The following is a 22825-nucleotide window of genomic DNA, read 5'->3' as shown; positions in this document are numbered from 1 at the left end:
CATATCTAATAAAATACACCTATATAGCTATTGACTGGGTGTGAGGGTAATATCAAGTTTGTTGTCCATGAGATACCAACTATTGCTTTAGGCGAAGCAACCAGTCATTCGGTGTTTTATTATACTGAACAACACAGTCATAAGAAGTCTTAGTATACCAAATTCACCAATTTTCTAAAAGTGTACATATATCATCTGAAAAAAAAGAAACAAATGCACAAGTTGAGGTATGCGAACTTTTATAGTTCGTGTTGTATTTGTAAATATTAAAATCTTCTTTAAATGCAATCAAGACTAGAAAATTCTAGCTAAAGAACACCACTCCTACCGCATATCACCTTTCACATTTTCGATATAACTTGAGATAACTATAGCAGTGGTTTTATAAGTACGTACGCATCTTTGATGTAATCATGCGGTGTCAGAATTTAGCCTTCGGATTGAATTTGCAGGCAACATAACTTATAATTGGTGTACACAAGAAAACTGATGCCCAGTAATTTAATGAGAAGCTTGATACATGTCGTAAAACAGATATCATTCTCATGTGAGGTGTAACAACATGAAGTTCTACGTTGGTGGTTATCAATGTGTGCATGCCCTTTCTTTTTTTCATTTTTTTTTAATTCTTTTCGGAATTAATATATTGGTCAAAATAGTATATCTCTTCAATTGAAAATGTACCTTGTAAAAGATAAATTAACAAATTAAACTTTTACGGAATCCAAAATAAAACTCTAAGCTGGGTATCTGCCTTCTTAAATGACAGAACACAAACAGTTCTCCTGCATGGAGAGTCAACTTGCCTAGTGGATCCAGTCACCTCTCTGGAGCAGGACAATAATAATTATCAATTAATAATGCAAATTTATTTGAAGTTTTACCACAGTCTTACTTCGAAGTGTTATTGATTATTTCTGTTCTTTTTCTAGTTTTTTATTCTTTTTCTGATGACTAAGGTATCAGTTCAGGGACGGTAATAACAATGGAATTGATAATATCTTCACAGTTGGAACGGGGACCCAATTATTTGCTCCATTGGAACGCATTGAAAATCATAGTAAATACATAGGGTCCTGTTCAATAAATTTTGATAGCCACCTTGGGACTTCTTGTTCATGTTAGGCATTCATTTTGAAGTGTCTAAGTTCAATCTCAGTGCCTCATGACAGGCATTCCGTTGCAACATTTTGTTTTTATTGACAACAGGGTCAGTCTGTCTACTTCCGGGGAAGAATAAAAGCTAGAATTTAGGCAATTTATTCTATGTACTGACGCCAGATTACATTTAAATCAATCAAAATGTGTACAGAAATTCAAACTAGAAAGCCTACCCTTTCAAATAAATCTACATTCAGTTACAGAACTAGTGAAATAATAACACTGCACAATTTATAACAAAAGTTACAGAACTACATTCCTGGGTACCGGACTGGTTGCCTAACTAGCAGGGTTAAAGCACATCAGTTGTTCGACCTGTTAGTCAAATGCGTTGTGTTTAAATATACTTTTTCACTTTTTTGGTCTTTTTGGAAATGTTGTTTGTGCTGTTTTGAGACCTTTCTACAACGAAATTTTTCAGGCTGGACATGTACACAGTACAGTTCTTCCATACAGCCAATACACTTGACCTATTGCTTATAGTATCCGATATATGTACTTGACCATTAAAACTTGAACATTGTTCAATGATCCATGATACTTGTACCCCCTTTGGTGCTTCCAAAATGAAGTTGTTAATTTCGTACTAGTTTACTACCATTACCGTGTTGTGTATTTATATCATGAATATGTATGTATATGTTTTTTAGAAGTAAAAGTGGAAAAGAAGTCAGGGTCTTTTTGGGGTAAGTTTATGGTTGTCAATAAAATATATATTCTATATAATATAATCTGATAATAAAATGTTGAATATAAGTTAACCAAGTACGTTAAAATGAACATTATGGATTTGTTCTTATTTGAATTCAAATACGTAGAGATATAGTCCTTTGTAAAATCTATATACTAAAATAAAGACAACAGTAGTATGCCTCTGTTCAAAAGTTATAAATTGAGTGAGAGAAACAAAATGGGTTACAAAGTGAACTAAGGGAAACATATTAAATTGATGAGGAAAATAATTATACTTCAGAACTCGAAAGTGCAATATTATAAACACTTCTACAACAAATTATTTGTATTGCATGAAAGGAAGACGCCAGCATAATAGTATTCAAACACGGCTTTCAAAGAGGGAAGAACATACCAGAGTTTTTTTTTCTCACATTGGAATACAAGAAATAATTTAAGGCTAATTGTGATATTATTTTTGACTTATGTTAATTACATGCACTAACCTAGTGGTAGACATTCCACTAAAAAAACCAGTAAAAGTCTGAATTGGTCTATATGTTTGTACTCGATTGTAATGATTTTAACTCGACCAGTCTAAATTGGTCTGAATTTAACACGACATTACTCGACACAAGTCTTAACCATTCTCATTTGTACTGATTCATGTAAGAACTTGACCCTTACCTTTGCGTTTAAAAATGGTCTGAATTATTACTCGACTTGTCTGAATAGTCTTAACACATTCTCGACTTATTTATTCAGTCAAAAACATACTCCACCAAAGGTCTGAACAATAATTGACCAGTATGAGCATACTTGACCAAATAACCTCTACTTTTTTTCTTTAGCTGTTAAAATAAATATCTTATTAACCATTGTTAACTGCCATGACAAAAAAAAACACAATAAAATAAAGATATATATACATGTATGAAACAGATTGTTACATCCTTACATTTTTCTCAGATTTATTAAAGAGAGATAGTTGAAATAAAGTATTACCTGACAACCACACCGTAAACTGAGGGTAATGATACATTATGCCAGTTCTTCTTGTTTGGCATGTGTGTTTGTTATTATTATTTAATTTTCCTCAATTCCTACATAAAATCTCCATATGTTTGACTAACAAAACTAACTATACATATCAGTTTAAGAAGGCTGAACTCATTAGATGGATGTAAGTAACATCCATCTAACAACAACACAGACTAACACAGACTCACAAACAAAGGCTAACAAACTAACTTTACAAATCAGATTAAAAAGGCTTAACTCATTAGATGAATACAAGTAACATACATCTAACAACAATACAGACCAACAAAGGTCAGGGGCTCCTGACTTGGGACCGTCTCAAAAATGCAGTTGAGCATATTGTTTATATTTATTCTATCACACAAAAGTTTCGACGCATTTTTTTCAAATAATGAGACGAATGACAAATCATTTTTATTTATCTCTTCATAGATAAATGAAAGCAGTTTCAGAAAAAGTATCATTCCAAGGAATTGAATTTCTACTTTTGACCATATTTTTAGGAAATCTGTGTTATCTTGACCATTTTTTATTATGAAACTACATGCAGGTTATTGCCATGGATAAATAAAAACAAATTATCTTCATGTATTGAACAACTTGATATCATTTTTTTTTACCGATTATACATATGCATATATAAGACACATAAAGTAAACTTAATTTTTAAGAAAACAAGGGAAAAGGGGATGGTGAAATTTAGGTATATTGCTATTCAACAAAAGTATCAAATCTCGTTTGGTGGTGTAATTTTTAAGTAAAAAGTAGTAAAAAATCCAACAACATATTAGCGTCTACTCTAAGCATCTTTTTTATAACCATTGGGATCTTCCTTGTTAGGCTCCTGCAATTCTGTCATTCTGCTCATATAACTATCACCGTTTGAGCCACTGTCTCACCAATGCATCGGCGCCTTTTGATGTCTATGCCTTTTTTCTCGTCTTTTTTGCTCTCTTCAAAGTCAGCTATTAATATGTATCTCTGAAACTCTTACCACCTTGCCAAAACTATGTTATTTTCAAATAGATATCTTAAATGTAGGATTTTACTGAGACCTGACATTCTGATTCTAACCAAATAAATGGATACTTTGTCTATAAGACATAACGATGCGCCGCTTCCGTGTAAAATTATAAATGGTAATTACTGTTGAAGACCGTATATTGACTATAATGGTTTATTTTTATACATTGTGACTTGGATGGAGAGTTGACTTATTGGCACTCATAACATATATTCTTATAACTAACTACTCAAGAACGGTAAAAGTGGCCTTACCCATATCCGCTCTTGATCTATGTGTATGTTAATAAGCTTTGTGTGTACGGTTAATAACATTTGGTTGATGCAAAATAAATTCAGAAAACGGAAACTTATTATTGGGACGTACGTACGGGGGATAAGGGTAAAAATTAATGTCCCCTCAGCTGCCCCGGGCAGATAATAAATGGTATATACCCGAGCAATTTCCGATTATCCCTATACGGTCAGGTCAATCTGGCTTGTCGATATCGAACTGAGATCGAATATATTTTTTTTTGTCAAGATAGTCGAGAAAAGATCGGAATAATGGAATATGTATTCAATTACAGGTCAGGTTTGAGTCTTGATTTGAATTTTTTTTTAAGGTGAACGGTCGAGATAAAGTCTTGTAAAGTCGGGCAGACGTCGAAAACAGGCCCGATCACGAATTTGGTCACGCTTGGTCGTAAACAATTTGACAATCGGGATCATCGAGGTGATCTGGTCGGCAGTGTGAACCTAGTTTTTAATTTGATTCAAACTTCAGTCAAGTTATATCAAGTAAATTGCAGAGCAATGCAGACTCGTCGAGTAAAAATCAGTACATATAAAAAGAAGATATGGTATGATTGCCAATGAGACACCTATCCACAAAAGACCAAAAATGACACAAACATAAACAATTATAGGTCACCGTACAGCCTTCAACAATGAACAAATCCCATACCGCATATAGGCAGCTATACAGGTGTAATACCACCATTGATTTTTCCCTATTAGTCTTTATTAAATTGTAGAAAAAAAATTGTACAGTATTTATCTGTTTAAGTCAACCAAAGTAATACTTTGCATGTATAAAGTTTAATCCTTTCCAGTGATACAGTAAAAATTTCACACTACATTTCATTGCATATAAGAAAATAACCAACACCGGAAGTAAACAACCCAATTTTTACACTGTTATTTACTGGTTACCTGCTTTGGTAACTATGTAACCTTAACGTTCCAAAATATTTTATAAGACCATCAAATAAAAAAAAGAATGATGCTTTCAGACATCCAACATACATATTTACGACTCAGAAAAATTTAAGTGCATTGAAATGCAGGGTTAATTTTCTACAACTGTCAAATTCAAGGGAATATTTTTTTAGGCCTACTTTCGTATGCAACCGGATGTGATGTACAGTGAACCATGAATTGGTGGTATTACACCTAAAAGGCCCCGATAAGAAAATGTACAGTCGAGTACAGATATAGGCCATTTCAAACTTTCACTGGTTTGTAGTGTTTATCAACTATGTCAACCGCGTCAACTTCATTGTTTTTTCATGTATTCTACATTTTTTGATAAAAGTTGTAACAATTACAATTTTTATGCATGTGCATGCATAAAGACATACTTTTTTAGTTGAATTGAATTTATAAATACATTTGTGGGGAACAGAAATAATCAAAGTACCAGTGCGTTGATAGGCTGATTTCTATTCGCTTAAAAGACAACCTGAACATAAACAGTTATTGGGTACATTCAGATCTTACAGTTACAACATACAAATTTAACGACGCAATGGTATAGGTATACTTTTTATCAGATTAAATTTTTTTTTACATTCATAAAAGAAAATGGGCCGGAACGATCAAATAGAAAACAAATCATTAAAGGAAGTATTTAAAAAAAATGATTTCATAACGCTAGAGAACTGGTGAAAAGGATGAAGACTTGAATGCTTCATACTTCGTATAAAAATGCCTTTTGTCACATGTTTCTTATGACATGTCTTCTGTCTATCATACGTAGTGTCAATGGCTCCATTTTCATGGTTTATTGACTACTTGTAAAAACAGTATTTTTTTTTGTAGTATCAATTTATCTTATTATGAATATACTGATAGTTATATTGTATATGTATGCACATTGCAATGTATGCATGAATTTCATACAGTTTTTACTGGACCTCAACATAATTTCATCATAAAAAAAACATTATAGGTCAAAGTGAGGCCTGAGCTTGGAGCCTTGGCTCACACCAAACAGCAAAATTTAAAGGACCGCAAAAATTATAAATATAAAACCATTCTAACAGGAAAATTTACTATTTAATATATATAGAAATTAAGAGACGGGAAACATTTTTGAAGTACTTGTAAGTCTGACAAGCATTATTTTATCTTTTTCACGATTCATTTGGAATGTAAAGGGTTTATGTTTTGGTCTTCTTTTTAAACTGAAAGCACTAGGTCAAACACATTTGGTGTATACATATGTCTGTCTAGCAAGCATCATATGACCTTTACCTCATGTCATGGTGCATTGATCATTGGGAAGTTCTTCTGGTTAAGATAGATATTAAGAGGTCAACTTTGTTTGAAGCATGAACTGATTTAATGGTATTCCTGTCTGGGTTGTTCATTTACCCTTAAACGGCATTATAAAGTTGTAGGTACGTTACCGTGCTGTTGCTTGACAATTTCACGTCAGAATCTCACCTTACTGTCATTTCAACTACGCTACAGGTAGACGGGATTTATATGCCTCCGATAAGAATAAAATGAAGGGACAACTACACTTCAACAAGGTTGGATTACGCAACGTCGTGTGTAATGTCAAGTTCGTCACGTGCGATCCAGGCTCACTGCTACATCGTGAACTGCTTTTCACGTCTTCGAATGACAAGGCAGAACAATACACATCATAAATCCTTCGATATTCTGTGAATTCGTAAAATCGACTGCACGCGAATGAATTAAGCTTACATGTGTATAGTTTTACCCGCATAAAACCGAGAAAAAAACTGGCATGGTCGTGACAGAGGTATAATCAGAAGCTACAATACGTAACAGACAGTGTTGACCTTTCCGTTAATCATTCAGAGCATTAGTTACAATTAAGCATTGCATTTGACGGTGACGCATCAATCGATAAGTGGAAACCATAATTTCAGTGTATGTCACATGTATGAACATGATATAAGATGTTATTAATTCACCTTTCGAACTGATAATTGTTTGTAGACAATGAAGTTATGAATACACTTTATGTTAATAAATTCATTTTGAAAGACCTTCATGATGTTAGTCAAGCAAAAATATAGTAGCAAAGGAAAGCGAATTCAAACACAGATTTATAAGGCACCCAACCCTTTTAATGTTACATTATTTGTAATTATTATGTTTTTAATTCGCAATTATTTAACTCTTTGCAACAGATCACAGAGCCATACTTGGAATTGGAATTGTGGGTAGTATTTCGGCTGTTGCTGCAGGCGCTATTTGCAGCATCAAACAGTGCAGGTAGGATTATTATAATGGTAGATGTTGGCAATTTAATCAAGCTGTGTGCTAGTTATTAAAGTTTGAACGTTATTGATAGCTATTAATTTTGTAGTTTTATTTATTCTCAATCTAATTAATATTATTATTATATTCTTATAAAAGTACAAAACCAAGAACACAAATTGAAGAATCAGAAACAATTAAGAACTAAACTTGAAAGATCATGGCAATAAGGTACATATTGACATTTTCCTAGACAAAGGAAAAGAGATTAAAGATTTTTAAAACAAGTGGGTGCAATAATGAAAAACAAGTAACAATATATATCTTAAGGACCTCACTACGAATTCAGTCTCAATCATTTGTAAAAAAAACTCATCATAAATACCAGAACTAAATTGTATATATACGTCAAACGCGTGTTTCGTCTGGAAAAGACTCATCATTGACGCTCGAATTCAAAAACATTTAAAAGGCAAAATGAAGTACGATGTTGAAGAGCATTGAGGATGAAAATTCCTAAGTGTTTTGCCAAATACAGCTAAGGTAATCTATGCCTGAGGTAGAAAAAGTTCTCGTGTTTAAAAAAATCTAAATTTTGTAAACAGTTGATTTATGAATATAACCCTATCAATGATAATTCTAACAATGAGTCAGATTATGAACAATAACAAACACAAATTGATATTGATAACTTACATGTCAAAGTTGAAGTTATACTTTTATAAACGGTTATGCACCATGAATAAAACAAAAAAAGAAATCTATGTTAATAAAGGTTAAAGAAATAAATCAGAATTGTGTGACTATATTGCATGCATCTATCCTATTAAACTTAAGATAACTGATATACCAGTTATAGTTATGTCTGATTCATATCATGATTACATCTACAAAAAGAGGATACAATGATGGTCGGTTGTTAACAAAGCTTTACCACCAAAGAGATGATGTCAGCTTCCTTATTGTGAACTTTCCATTTATTTGTATTTACAATCCAAAGCCGACTGCATACGGAGTTTATATCTCCTAGCTCATATGACATTTTAACGAGTTTAAATTCATAAAGTTGAAAACAACCCATCGTAAATTTTACGGGTGTCATTATGAGTTCCTTAACCGTTATGGAATATCTGTTTTTACATATGACAGCGGATATGTTCCAATTGTTGTTACTTCCAAACCGTCCTTTTTTCCTCGAATGTAGCTTACCGATTTTGACCAATAAAAATTTTGAACTTGCATGAGTTACAGGATGGATGTCACAAATGGAACAGGAACTATTTACACTTCCGGATCAATCAAAATCAACCAAAGTCGTTAGTGACGTTCATTTTGTTGATTCTTTTGTTTTCTATGTTATGTTATATGTACAGTTGTCCATTTTTTTATATATAGCCATGGTTTTCTCAGTTTATTATCGACTTTTGAGCTTAATGTTCATTTGGTATCTTTAAGACATGACAAGCGAACAAGTAAGGTATAGTCATATTCGGGAACACCTTACCAAACTGATTTAAAATGGAAATTGAAACATTGAGGTGGTGTTGGTAAAGAAACGAATAGAATTGTTTGAGTTTTCATAAAATACTGAATAAAGTTCATGAATCTTTAAATGGCTTTCTGGTATTTCAAACAACAGCTGTATACACTACAATGAGGTCCTACGGTGATGATAAGCATGCACATACATAAACTAAGTAACTAGAAATACGAAAATGGGGAACAGTGTCACAGTTTTAGAATAATGTCGAACATAAGTAATTATTTTCGTAATATATTAAGAATAGAACATCCCTCTCTTGGTGATATATGTTGAATATATTATTTTTTTTTAGAAGGCATGGCCGATGTAAGAAACGGAACGGAATCCAACTGCCTGTTATGAAGTAGATTACAAGATTAAAATGTTGCATTATGCAGACCATTGTTTGGTATTAATCAACATACATAACACTGTTTGAACATAACATTTGATTTAAAGCAATTTATCTCTTATATATACACAGCAGATAATTTCACAAGTCTTGTTACTCATTATCATTTTTTTTTCAACTAGATGATAGTACTACGAACCGTTAATTAACGGAAATAATGTGTTCCCAATCTACGTTTAAATCTCTCTACAGTTATACAATCTATTAATTATTTGTGTTGGCATTGAATCTTTAATTACCAATCAACTGGTAGATTAACATAAAGAGATATTATTAAGTGCCAGTCTTTGTAAGAATCAGGCAATTTAGGTAAAAATTAAAACATGATTAGAAAAAACCCACAAAGCTAATCATGCAATTTAATACTAACCATCACCCTGAGTTAAAAAGTATTAGTCTTTCGTTTGTGTGTGTCTGGTAATATAAAATAACATTGTTAGAAAATTGGTTAGAATGATAGCAATTTATAGAGTTATCTCCCCTTATTCGTTAATTTCTAGTGCATTTCAACCAAATTATATCTTCTATTACCAGAACAGAAAATGGAAATGAATGTTATTTTTGTTCATAACTACTTATTATGAACTGAAATCAATGTCAAATTGGGTGGGTTTTTTTGGTCATGTTTTCACCACTGGCTGATTCTCAGGCAGACTGGCACTTAATTGTGATGTGTATATACCCAATTGTATATTATAACAAATATAGCAAAATAGTAAAAAGATCAATCCGGACTTTTAGTTTGAACATTTAAAAATGGCAGTGGTAAGATATCATAAGATTACTAAAGACAACAGTAGTATACCGCTGTTTGAAATTCATGAATTGGTTGAGAAAAAAACAAATCCGGGTTACAAACTTAAACTGAAGGAAAAGCATCAAATATCATTTACATAATACAGGGGCTCTGTCCTTCAAAATTATTCACGTGTCTTATACTAAGTGACGTACACTTATAAAACTACTACGCAAGTACAATATATAATATTATGTCTCCCTATACTACGAAATGTGATGAATTATACTTATTAAATGTTTAGATAACCATGTCAGAATTATTTTTAAAGAATCTGCTGTTATCTAATTCATGATTGTATGTTCAGTCAATAAAGCAATATGTTATTCATTTATAAATTACGATTACTGAAAACAAGTGTAATTCAACCTACATTAGGAAAATTTATAAAAGGAACTACTTGTAGTGCACTTAAAAATGAAGTGTCTAACGCAAAAATGCTTCAATTGTTTTTTTTTTAAATAAACGCAAACAAATATCAAAGAAACACATAAGTTGTGTGAGATAATCCAAATGCAAAATAGTCATAATAATTAATTAACATGTAATTCAGAAAAGAAACATTGATCAATGAATAACCATATAGTAGCGGTGCTCTGTTGTAATTTTACACGAACATTAAACCTACAACTTAATCATAAATGTGGTATCATTGCCTTTTATACAACGTCAACAACAGACAAAATCACGCAATGATAAACAATATAGAACACCATACGGCCTTCAATTGTTTTCAAGCCTATACCGCATAATCAACCATAAAAAAACTCGAAATTAAAAATGTGTGACAATTCAAACAAGAAAATTTGATTTTAATACAAAAGAGAACGAAAAACAAATATTTTACACATTATCAACAATGATCAAGGAATTACAGGTCTTGACTTGAGACAACTACGTCGTTTAGTAGCCAATCCCCTTCTTCACCAACAGTGGTGTAAAAGTGCATCATAAAAACAAAAAAATAATTAAAACAATCATGCATCGTAGACCCAAATATCAATCACACTTCTGAACATGCAATAGATTAAGTGAACATATTTTTTTTTAAAACACACACACACTGAACTCCGGCGAAAACGCAAAAACGAAAAAGTCCCTAACGAAATAGCAAAACCAAAAGTCTAAACACATTAAACGAATGGACAGCAACCGTCATATTCTTGACTAAGCACAAACATTTTCTTTAAAGGAAAATGGTGGATAAAATATTATGTCATAGCTAGCTATACCTCTTACTTGTATGATAGTCGCATCAACTTCTATTATATTGACAACGATGTGTTAACAAAACAAACAGACTTAATAGGTAAAAATGTCAAAACCAGGGACACAGCCGTCAACATAGTGTAATAGCTTTAATCACTATAAAAAAAAAAAATATGTAAATAAAAAAGAAAAAAAACATACAAACAAAAACACATTAGCTAAAATGAAAGACAAGAATACAAAATTCCATCCAAGTTGGATGAAAAATATGGATGTTTGCAGTGATTAATATGTCATAATCATTTTCAACACTGTCTTGTTTATTATAACAGGTGCAGTGGAAGAAAACGATCATTGCATTTATTAGGTCTTTCCACTTTTCGTGGAAAGACCTATTGTTTTTCTTCTGATTATTTTTTTTTTTTTTTTTTTTTTTTTTTTTTTTTTTTCTTCTGCCGTCTCAGATGCTTTTTTGTTTTACAACATATCGAATGGATGTTCGGCCAATGATGTTGTTCAGTAATGGAGGTTTCAAAACTCACCCTGTGTGACCGAACACTTATTCTTATAGGAGTTATCTCCCCGCGTCCCCTTTTTCTTGTTATCGCTATATCTCAAAAACCAAATAAGATTTTTACAAACTGTTTTCACCAAATTGTTCGTCTACTCTTAAGAATGATTTGTTTTACTTTGACTGAGGTGATCAGAAGACATCTTATGGGAGTTATTTCCCTTTGAAAATTTAAAATAAACAATATGTTGGGTTAATTCATACAGTATAAGTTGTAGAGGCCTACAGTCTTTTGATATGAAGTCCTTGGTCCATATAAAGGAAATTGAGGTCAAGGTCAAAGGTCAAGGTCATGTTATAAATTTTGAATTTTGCTTGTTATCGTTATTAAAAAAAAACTGTAACAGTTGATGATATGATATGTTTGCAAAATCACTGTTTACAATGAGGCGTAACTTCAACTTATTCAGTCGAAGTGTTTTGGTTAACCCTTATAGGAGTTTTCTCCCCTTATGTATTTGAAATCGTTATTTCTCCACAACCCTACAAGTGATTGACCTCGGACCTTCTAATTTGAGTTCACTGATCCATGACCTTGAAATTGAGGTCAAGGTCAAAGGTCAAGGTCATGTTATAAATTTTGAATTTTGCTTGTTATCGTTATTCAAAAGAAACGGTAACAGTTAATGATACGATGTGTTTGCCTAATTACTGTTTACAACAAGGGGCAACTTCAACCCGTTTAAGTCGAAGTGTTTTGGTCAACCCTTTTAGGAGTTTTCTCCCCTTTTGTTTTTGAAATCGATATTTCTCTACAACCATACAAGTGATTGACCTGGGTTTTTTTATTTGAGATCACTGACCTATGACCTTGAAATTGAGGTCAAGGTCAAAGGTCAACTTGACGTTCTAGATTTTGACCTTTGCTTTAAAAATTTTTTTGTCCATTATAAAACAATTAAGTCTTCTGCATATACCTATTAATCTTATTTTTCTATATCAATTGAGGTACCAAATAACATCAACAAGGAGTTAGTTATCCTTTCTAACATCTTTTTTTTAAATTTCTTTCTAATTATCGAGGTGGAAAGACCTTCAATTGTTCTCTGAAGAATTGGTTTTTAATTCTTCTAGTTTTTATAAAACAGAATATTATATGTTTTGAAGCGTTTAAAATCTCTCAAGGACTTGCAGCGCCAACACTATATCATAATTATCATAAACACATCCGTGTTAATAATTCAAGAGGTTTCAACCTGTTTAATATCTGCAAAAATAAAATCCTAACTGTATCCTTAAAAGGAATGGCACGCGTTGTATATATAATTGGATATTGTTATTCAAAATTGTTTCCAAAAATTGTTCGCACTGAAATACTTACAAAAAAACATTTTATTAAAATCAAATACTTAGTAAACATTGATAAAGGTTTTGATTTTGTTATATTGCCAGTATGTTTAATAATAATTCTTTTAAATAACAAATTCCTATCTATACTGAAACCTTATTTGTTTCGTTCACAAAATCATAGAAAGATCTACCAGAAATTATGTGTATCATTATAGGAAAGTATGCAAAGACTGATGTCTATATCAATGATAAAACACCTACGTCATAAAATTGTAGAACTTCCGATAATCGCTATTTTGTGCATGTTTCGATTGGGTTTTTGTTTGTGATAATTTTTCATATCATGCTATTCGCTTCAGATGGAAATTTATTGATAGAAACTAAGGAGGCAGGGGCGTTGCCAATGAATTTTAAAAGAAATTCACAACGTCGTCATTTGTAAAATAGCGATAAACATATTAGCATTGGTCATCTCAGCGATAATCTAAAAATACACGATTGTATGGCCCAGTTGTCGTTATTTAAACTATTTGAATGCAAATTATCACACCATTAACAACTCACTCCGTACTAACGGTTCCAAATTGATCAAACGAAAAAAAGCTGACAAGAGATCATAAGATTTGTTTTTAAATTCAGTAATGAATATGGTTGATGTACATATACAACATTTCAAAGAAAATTTTACTCCTAACAACAACCATACTATCAATATTTCGTGTATGAATCATTAGCTAAAAGAACTCATCAAGGGATTTATTTGTACCGGCTGATAAGTGTGCTAATAATATTCATAGTGTTTGATGTAAATTTTACATTGAAGTTCTGCAAAAGTTTAATTGTCAGGAGATATGCCGTTTTTTCAAATATCTTAGATTCGACATTAATCACAAATTGTATAGCATATGATGTAGTATGATTTGCAATGAGACAACTCTTCACAAGAGACCAAATGACACAAAAATAAACAAGTACAGGCCAGTGCACGATGATTAATCAATATTGTAGACATCGCAATATCTACAATGTTAACACGATATTGTATCAACATCGTATACATTGTTTCAACCCTTATATATTGTTTACATCGTTGACGTCGTTAACATCGCGATGTTTACAATGTTAACATGATTTTGTGTCAACATCGTATACATTGTTTGAACCCTTATATATTGTTTACATTGTTGACATCGTTAACATCGCAATGTATACAATGTTAACACGATATTGTGTCATCATCGTATATATTTTGTTAACTCTAATATGTTGTTTAAATCGTTGACATCGCTAACATCGCGATTTATACAATGCATATGTTAACACGCTGTTGTGTCAACATCGTTTACATTGTCTTAACTCTTAATAATAACATCGTTGACATCGTAAACATCGTGATGTATAAAATGTTAATAAGATTTGTGTTTACATAGTTAACATAACCATATAAACTATGTTGACACTATATTGTGTCAAATTGGAGCTATAACATCACATTTTTTTTAAAGATTCGTTTTAAAAAAAAACATAAAAATACAAACTGTATACCTGTAATCGACAAACTTCATTGAATAATTATTATATATTAAATGAATAAAAAAAAATATATATTGTCAACATCACAATGTATACGATTTGAACGATATAAACAGAATGTTATGGAGTCGATATACAACATAAACACGATGTTGACACGATATTGTCAACATTGCGATGTATACGATGTAAACGATGTAAACACAGAGGTAAAGGCTTGCATCCAAACAATGTTGACGATGTAAAACCGATATTGTCCACATCACGATGTATTCAATGTGAACGATGTAACAGAAAGGTATGACCTCTATATTCAAAATAAACACGATGTTGAAACGATATTGTCAACATTGCGATGTATACAATGTGAATGATGTAAACACAAAGTTAAAGACTTGAAATCAATTTCACAAAACATCGTATTAGTCGTAAGTGTTATACTTAATGTATAACTTGGGCATGAAATCAATTGTCAGGTTGTAACTATTTATTCCTATCGTTTCAACCTACAAACAAACAAAAAACAAATTTTCCGTCACATAATAAACACAATAATTCAAATCAAATTAACCCCATAAATATTCCGTAAATTCACGTTCAACTTAATCATTGATTCCGATAGTCCTTTGTATTTATATGTAAATGTTATTTAAGCGTTCCATAGTTTTTCCCACACGTTGACCTCTGTATTGATATGTAAATGTTATTCACGCGTTTCATAGTTTTTCCCAAACGTTGATCATTGTAACATAATAACATATGCGAATCATGTTCGTATATAAAACAAACGTAATTATCAGTTCATGTTCATTGTTCTGTAAACGAAACTGTTAAATAACTGTTATTAATCTGTAATTCAACTTACGCATTGACATAATACATCCAAGTTATGTGTTTCGCCTTGTCATTCATTTACGGGATTGTTGATAATGGGGATAGAAACGACAGTTTTGAAATAGGAATATACTAAATTAAATTCTACAAAAACAAGATATATATCGTTCAAACGATACAGAAACTTTTATCTATAAATAGTCGAATTTTCTGGAGTAAATAACGTTAAACGATATTATACTACGTTATAACGTGTCACCTCACGTGTATGGTAACATTTGTTGATTGATGCACGTGGCTTTTCTAGAAAATGATTTAATCTACAAAGCGAGAGCACTTTCATTTTCACCAGCTAAGAGTCAAATAGCCCTTTTTGAAAGGCTAACTCTTGTTTTATGTATGCTTTCCCTAATGGGAAGGATTGTGCCTGATATTCATATGATGAAATCATAATCTTTCAACCAGTTTAATTGAAGTCTGGAGCTGGCATGTCAGTTAACTGCTAGTAGTCTGTTGTTATTTATGTATAATTGTCATTTTGTTTTTTTACTTTGGTTACATCTTCTGACATCAGACTCGGACTTCTCTTGAATTGATTTTCAAATGTACGTATTGTTATGCGTTTACTTTTCTACATTGACTAGAGGTATAGGGGGAGGGTTGAGATCTCATTAACCCCGCAGCATTTTTGCGTCTGTCCCAAGTCAGGAGCCTCTGGTCTTTGTTAGTCTTGTATTATTTTAATTTTAGTTTCTTGTGTACATTTTGGAAATTAATATGGCGTTCATTATCACTGAACTAGTATATATTTGTTTAGGGGCCAGCTGAAGGACACCGTCGGGTGCGGGAAATTCCCGTTACCTTGAAGACCTGTTGGCGACCTTCCGCTGTTGTTTTTTCTATGGTCGGGTTGATGTCTCCTTGATACATTCCCCATTTCCATTCTCAATTTTATTTCCTTCACCAACATTGTAAAGATTAGAAATAGCACATATAAATAAGTGGCACGTGTGACCACACTGTTTGGAGCTATGGGTACGCGGTCTTATTATGAAAAAGATAGCACACAATGACCTGATCGTCGATCGATTACTTGTAATATTTGGGTCGTATGAGATCGAGGGCCGAATTGTTGGCTTACTGACGAGAAAGTTTAAGGGAGATACTAACAAAGGTAAACAAATAAACAAACGAAGAAGAGATCAGAGACATAAGATTAACAAATTAAATAAGCACCTTCGTAATTACACACAGCCTGCACGTTCACACTATGGAACCCCTTTCTGTTGACAAAAGCTGCCTCGTCCTCTGATGGCCCTTGTTTCTTAATGTGTGTGCAATCAATGTACCCCAAAACATTTGGGAAGTTCATATGTCTGTGGAAACCACACTTCATCCTGTTTATTTTTCGAATTGATGTATTTTGGCCACTGGATGAAGTTGTCTTTCACATCAAGTAAAGCATTGGAAAGATCATTCACTGTCCTAGATACAGTTGCTTTGTCGTAGCCCATTGTATCTCTAATTACTTGTAAAAATGCCCCAGAGGCATAAAACCTCAAGGCTATGCATACTTGTTGTTGAACTGGTAGAGCAGTTTCCTTTGCTGTGGATCTCCTCAATTTATCTCCACAATGTTAAATATGTAGGCTATAGAGTCTCTTCCAAACCTATATCTTATCCCCATTTTATTGTCAGTCATTTTTTTTAGATGTGAAACCATTCCTCTGAGGTTCTCTATTTTCTTTGCCTAGGTACCATTAACAGAGCAGCCAGTTTATGAATTAAAAGTCTTTGTTAAGTATTTAACGAAGGTCTATAGCAGCGTTAAATTTTATAGGAGTTATCGACAGTTTAACGTTGCGTTGAATCTAACGTAGAGATGAACAACATGATTAACCATGCGTTAAATTTTAACGAAGCGTTAGCTTATTTTAACGACAGCGTTATACTTAACGAAAAGTTGAACAACCGGCCCCTGATATTTAGTATGTTTTTGTAGATCAGATTAAAAGTGTGAGTCATTTTAGAAACGAATTTAACAGAAAGTTCCTCATTACCCAACAAAAAACTAAATAGTTAAAAACAATGAGAAATCAATTGGGAGATGGTAACATTAAATATGTGCTTTTGCAGCAAAAGAACCAAAAGAACGCAACCGGAACACTTACTTCTCCCATATATGCATGCTGTCTCAACGATTTGTTGTTTACCAACCCTCATAATAGATTTGTAAATGTAACATGTGAAAGTAATGATATGGTGGAGACTGAACCATATCTATGTTGTCCTTTATTGCAAGTTTGATACATGTAAACAAGATACCATAACGTTAAATAAAGTCATTAAAATTTTATTCAGTAAAAGGACTGCATCTTTAAAGCGGAGTATAGGGTATAGCGATAATTATAGCTCTGTTAATTCTTCCTGAGAACCTTCTGTATGAAACCTGTATAATGCGAGTAAATTCAATGGAACATGTCGGCAAAATATAGAGCACAACAAGCTGTTTGAAATGGTATTGATATGTGAATCCAACAACGCAAACGGTCCCATGGTACCTGCGAATGATTACACAGGAGTACACTTTAAAACATACACGCTGACTGTGTATGCTTTCGCTGTGCTACGTTTAGATGGTTAATGTCGAATATGAATCGACCTAAGTCTGAAGAAAAAATCGATTTTAAAACATTAACACTCAAAATAAAACAAAAGAATGGTGACATCAGATATGTTTCTATTGCAAGTACTATAATCCCGTCCTCTTTGCACATGTAAGTACTATAATCCCCTTTGCACATGTAAGTACTATAATCCCGTCCTCTTTGCACATGTTAGCACTATAATCCCGTCCTCTTTTCCACATGTTGCACCCGTCATGTTACTCATGTTATTACATACCCGATAAATAGTCTAAATTGGTAGGTCACACGGAAAAGGAACGGTATTACGTCATTATTAACATATTCGATATTACCTGTGAAACTAGTGATGGCGTCCGTAAAATGTAAAACGGATCGATTTAAACATCACTATTTAAAACAATTGGTTGAATAGGGTTCTATGCGAGCAGAATTCAACGAACAATGAAATAAAATCATACCCGAGAATATTGTATCAATTTGGAGTTATATACGCTTAATATGAAAGTGCATCTTTGGCTTTTGCAGTATCCAATTCTAAATTAAACATGTAAACCTACATTTTAAAGGAAATACATATTATATATACTTGATATTAACACCTGAACCACAGCAAACATGAATCACTTTACATAATAATTTATAAAATTAATACATGTGGACAATCATAAATTGCCTGTTGTTATTTTAATATTTGAAATTCTTGTTCATAGTGACGGTGAAGTAAACCGTTTCATTATGTTTCGGACTATACCTATAATATAGAGGTCAAATGTTGGATATGGATCTCGATTATAAACCACTTTTAATATTACGAATTCACCGAATGCAAGTTACATTATATTACTTAGTAGAGAATGGAAATATCTAGAGCAGAATTTACAAATAAAACTTGTTTAAATCATTCGTATTGTAAATATATAACAAAGCTTTCTAATTAATGAATGATTTTAATGATTGTCCCAATTCTGAATTGCAATCTTCTGAAATCCAAAGTGTTTGCCTTTATATATATAACACGTTTCCGGTGTAAAGACATATGCGTCTTGTTCTTTTTTGTTTCTGAAATGGAAAAATGGTAAACAAGAAAACACATGTAAACACGAAGATAAAGTTAATAAAGGGAAGTCCATTAAAACTGAAAAAAAAGAACGTTGATTATGCATCAACATTAACAAAGTTATCTTGCAAGCATGCTTACTTCGTGTACTATATGCAAACATATCACTATGATGGTTTGAGCCGCGACTTCACTTGATGATTAAGTACTAAAAAGTAGTAAATGAAAATCTACCTAGCAAAGCCGTTGATAATCATAGACATTTAAAAACAATAGTTGTTAGCGTCTGTTTAAATGATATTTGTCTTTTCCGTTTTTAATTTTCCACGGAGTTCGATATTTGTGTATGTTACTTTTTATTCAGGTTTAATAAAATTGAGAATACTCACTCGATCCGTTCTGTATCAATCATAGAACGTCCTTTAACTACTTTAAGAAGAACGAAAACAATGATAACAAGCACAAAACCACAAATTCCTAAACCTGCTAGTATAATAGGTCCGCTATATCGCTTCAACTGTTCTGTATCTGTAAAACGATTACTAAAATTGCATTGAATTGTTACTAACCAGTCTGACTTGTACATCGGATGATTTTAAACGAAAATTAATAAACTGTTATCCGAAATTGTCAAAGGAATGCACAAATTAACTTATAGGCCTTAAGTTTAATGAATAAAAGTATTTGTTCATATGTTTTCTTGTTGCTTGTTCAATAATATTCAAACATTTGGATTGCAGTCAACCTAGAAATACTATTGGCCAGTCTGCACATTTTTGAATAAATGGGCGTAACGTTTTGCAGATAATCAACCTTCAAATTGACTGAATGATTAAATACAATTTAATTATATTTCATTTTTGCCGTTAATTGACAGGTACATCAGTTTAAGGTTATACCACATAAAAACCCTATTTCATGAATTTGATATATAAATGCGATTAACATTACCTTTTATTCTAACATGACGTCCTTCAAACGCTTTGAGTACACACCCGTGGTTAAATATGAATATATTTCATGGGCTGTTTCCATTGTACCCCCACGTCATATGTTTTTTAATGAATGAGCGACTCGACGTCATAGAACAATGAAGTCAGAATATAAGCAATTTACGGGAAAATACACGCTTGTGAAACGGAAAATCATCACAACAAGGAAACGTTAACAAATGATGCTAAAATGAGTTATATTAGCCGTTTTTGTATACATATGAGACATATAAGTACAATAATAATTAGATTAATCTAAAATTATCTAAATATGTTATTATAAATAGTTTAAGCATCATCATTTATTCAGTTTGCTCCGTTATTTTACGTCAATTTAATAGTGCGTTTATATATTGGAACGGCAAATAATGCCATCACCTAGAGCGCTTCGATCCAAAATAATTGCCGTATTTGTCCTATTAGAATCGAAATAATTCATGGGGGCTTGAATATATCTAGATTTTACCACGGGTTGTCCCTTTATGCCGATATTTTACCCCTCGCTATCGCTCAGGGTAAAATATTTGTCATAAAGGTCCAACCCGTGGTAAAATCACGATATATTCAAGCCCCCATGAATTATTTCTTAATCATTCTTTATTTGTCTGAAGTATAGGGCATGCCTAAGCCATGGCGTTGTCAGTTTGTTTTATATTTACGAGTTTGACTGTCCCTTTTGTATCTATCGTCCCTCTTTTAAAAAAGGATACATACCTTTTTGAACGCATTTTTCTTCAATTTTTGCGTTATTTCCAACAATGAATAACAATTTGTACAGAAATTTATCATTAGTCTTTGATAGAAGTGTAGTCTACATTGATGGATAACATATCTCTCAACATATATATAATAAGTTCAGGATATTGTATTAAGATAGAATAGGGATATTTAGAAATTTACCTGTAAATAGGTTATCAATTGTCGTCTCGTCTTTCAACTCCATAGTGATGTCCGTATCTTTAGAAGTGAATTGAATTGTTGTTAGATGTGTTGTTTCTGAAGAAGCCACAGAAGAATGGACGGCGGTTTTCTCCTTTGTTGTTGTTTCTGTCGACCTGTCCATTTCAGTAGACGTGGGTAGTAGAGGTATGTCAGGTGATGTCGTAATTGATTCAACTACGGTTGTAGTTCCTAATTCAGTAGAAGTGGTTGCTATCGTTGGTTCTTTAGATGCATTTGTTGATGTCATGTCTGCCGTCGTAACAGTTTCCGTAGACGTGGAATGCATTGTTGGTATATATGTTTTCTCTGTTGGTCGTATTAATTGTTGTGATAGTATTAACTTCAGTAGACGTGTTTGGTTGAGTCGTTGTTTGTGTTGTCTCTGTTGATTTTATTGTTGAAATAGTGGTTGGTTCAAATATTATCTGTGTTGCCTCTGTTGATGGTGATTCTGTCATAGTGTCAATCACTGTAGAAGTGGATGATAGCGTTGTTATCAGTGTTTCCGCTGTTGATGCTTTTTTATCGTAGTTGCAATTTCAGTAGAAGTGTGTAGTATTGTTGTTTTCTGTGTTGTCTCTGTAGAGGTCAAGCCTGAAGTCGCTCCTAAAATTAAAAAAAATATATAGGTACTTCAACAAGACATATATGTTTTAGTTATTTCTAACACATGTACAGTTGCCAAAATAAATATTATAAAATATAACTGTATACTGATTGTAAGCATTGCTTCGATTACTATAAAAATATAATGTGGCACAAAAATATAGTTTATATAATGTTCAAAGCAATTACACTTTCCGTTGGAATCCATGTATTTTAAATTCCTCGATGTGACAAAGTATTTTAATATTTCCAACAACAAAACAAAAAAACAATAGAAATCTGTGTTCGAACGGATTCTTATTCCTGGAAAAATACATACGACATAAGACTTGTGTAATATATTATTGTGTTGATAAGAAACATTATTTTAAACGACAATTTATGTTATTTTCGTACCAGGTTTAGAATACTAGTATTCGTTGTGAAATTGCATTGCAAAAAAGTACCAACCAACTTTACAAGAACCATCACAGGCTTCACACAAGGAATCATCATTCGGCAAAGTATCATGTGTCCCTGTAGTAAAAGAAAACAACATAAAAAGACCGACAGCAAGATTTCTTTTCATCTAACTCTCATGTGATTATATAGTTGGCTATATTTTTGTCTTTTCACAAAACAGTTCAGTAATATCTGTTTTTCGATACTCTGATTAGTCTAAATACAGCCGGTTTTTTATTAAATACTCATAGACATTGTTGGTAGATGTGTTTCTTAGTCGTTAGTTTTATTGTTATGTTTTGTATGGTGTTGTAAGTATTCTGTTTTACATAGAGTTATAAGTTAATTATCGAATTGATGAGTTTGTGTATTTCGCCATTTTCTTAGCCTTCAAAACCTGCTATATAGAATAAAATCTGTTCCTATCGTCGGAATTTTTGGAACCAATAGTAATACAAATTCTTGTTCGTTTATTTTGTTAAATACACGAGTCATAGCTGTATAATTATTTGAGATAATTTCTTCACTGAAATATCACATAATGAAACTGCCTACTCAAAGTTACAGAATTTCAAAT

The 22825-nt window shown here is 32.2% G+C and overlaps 2 protein-coding genes across 2 annotated transcripts in view; one reads left to right on the top strand and one right to left on the bottom strand.

Moving 5' to 3' along the window:
* Positions 1 to 22825, top strand: part of LOC134696285 (protein HEG homolog 1-like) — a 171471-nt gene that overhangs the window by 29610 nt on the left and 119036 nt on the right. The gene's annotated exons all lie outside the window — the stretch shown is intronic.
* On the bottom strand, positions 19158 to 21487 carry LOC134696833 (uncharacterized). Its single transcript, XM_063558786.1, has 3 exons — positions 21160 to 21487; positions 19657 to 19795; positions 19158 to 19269 (listed from the first exon to the last, which is right to left on the bottom strand). The coding sequence occupies exons 1-3, from the start codon at positions 21485 to 21487 to the stop codon at positions 19158 to 19160; spliced, it is 579 nt and encodes a 192-aa protein (XP_063414856.1).

The sequence above is a fragment of the Mytilus trossulus genome, chromosome 14, assembly GCF_036588685.1.
Source record: "Mytilus trossulus isolate FHL-02 chromosome 14, PNRI_Mtr1.1.1.hap1, whole genome shotgun sequence".
NCBI classification, from domain to species: Eukaryota; Metazoa; Mollusca; class Bivalvia; order Mytilida; family Mytilidae; genus Mytilus; species Mytilus trossulus.
This window is presented reverse-complemented; position numbering and strand designations above follow the sequence as displayed.

Coding starts and splice junctions, on each gene's coding strand:
- LOC134696833 (XM_063558786.1), bottom strand. CDS start 21,487: ATGCATTCCACGTCTACGGAAACTGTTACGACGGCAGACATGACATCA. Junction 19,796..21,159: donor AATTGATAACCTATTTACAG/GTAAATTTCTAA, acceptor ATCGTTTTACAG/ATACAGAACAGTTGAAGCGA. Junction 19,270..19,656: donor ATTGATACAGAACGGATCGA/GTGAGTATTCTC, acceptor TTTCCATTTCAG/AAACAAAAAAGAACAAGACG.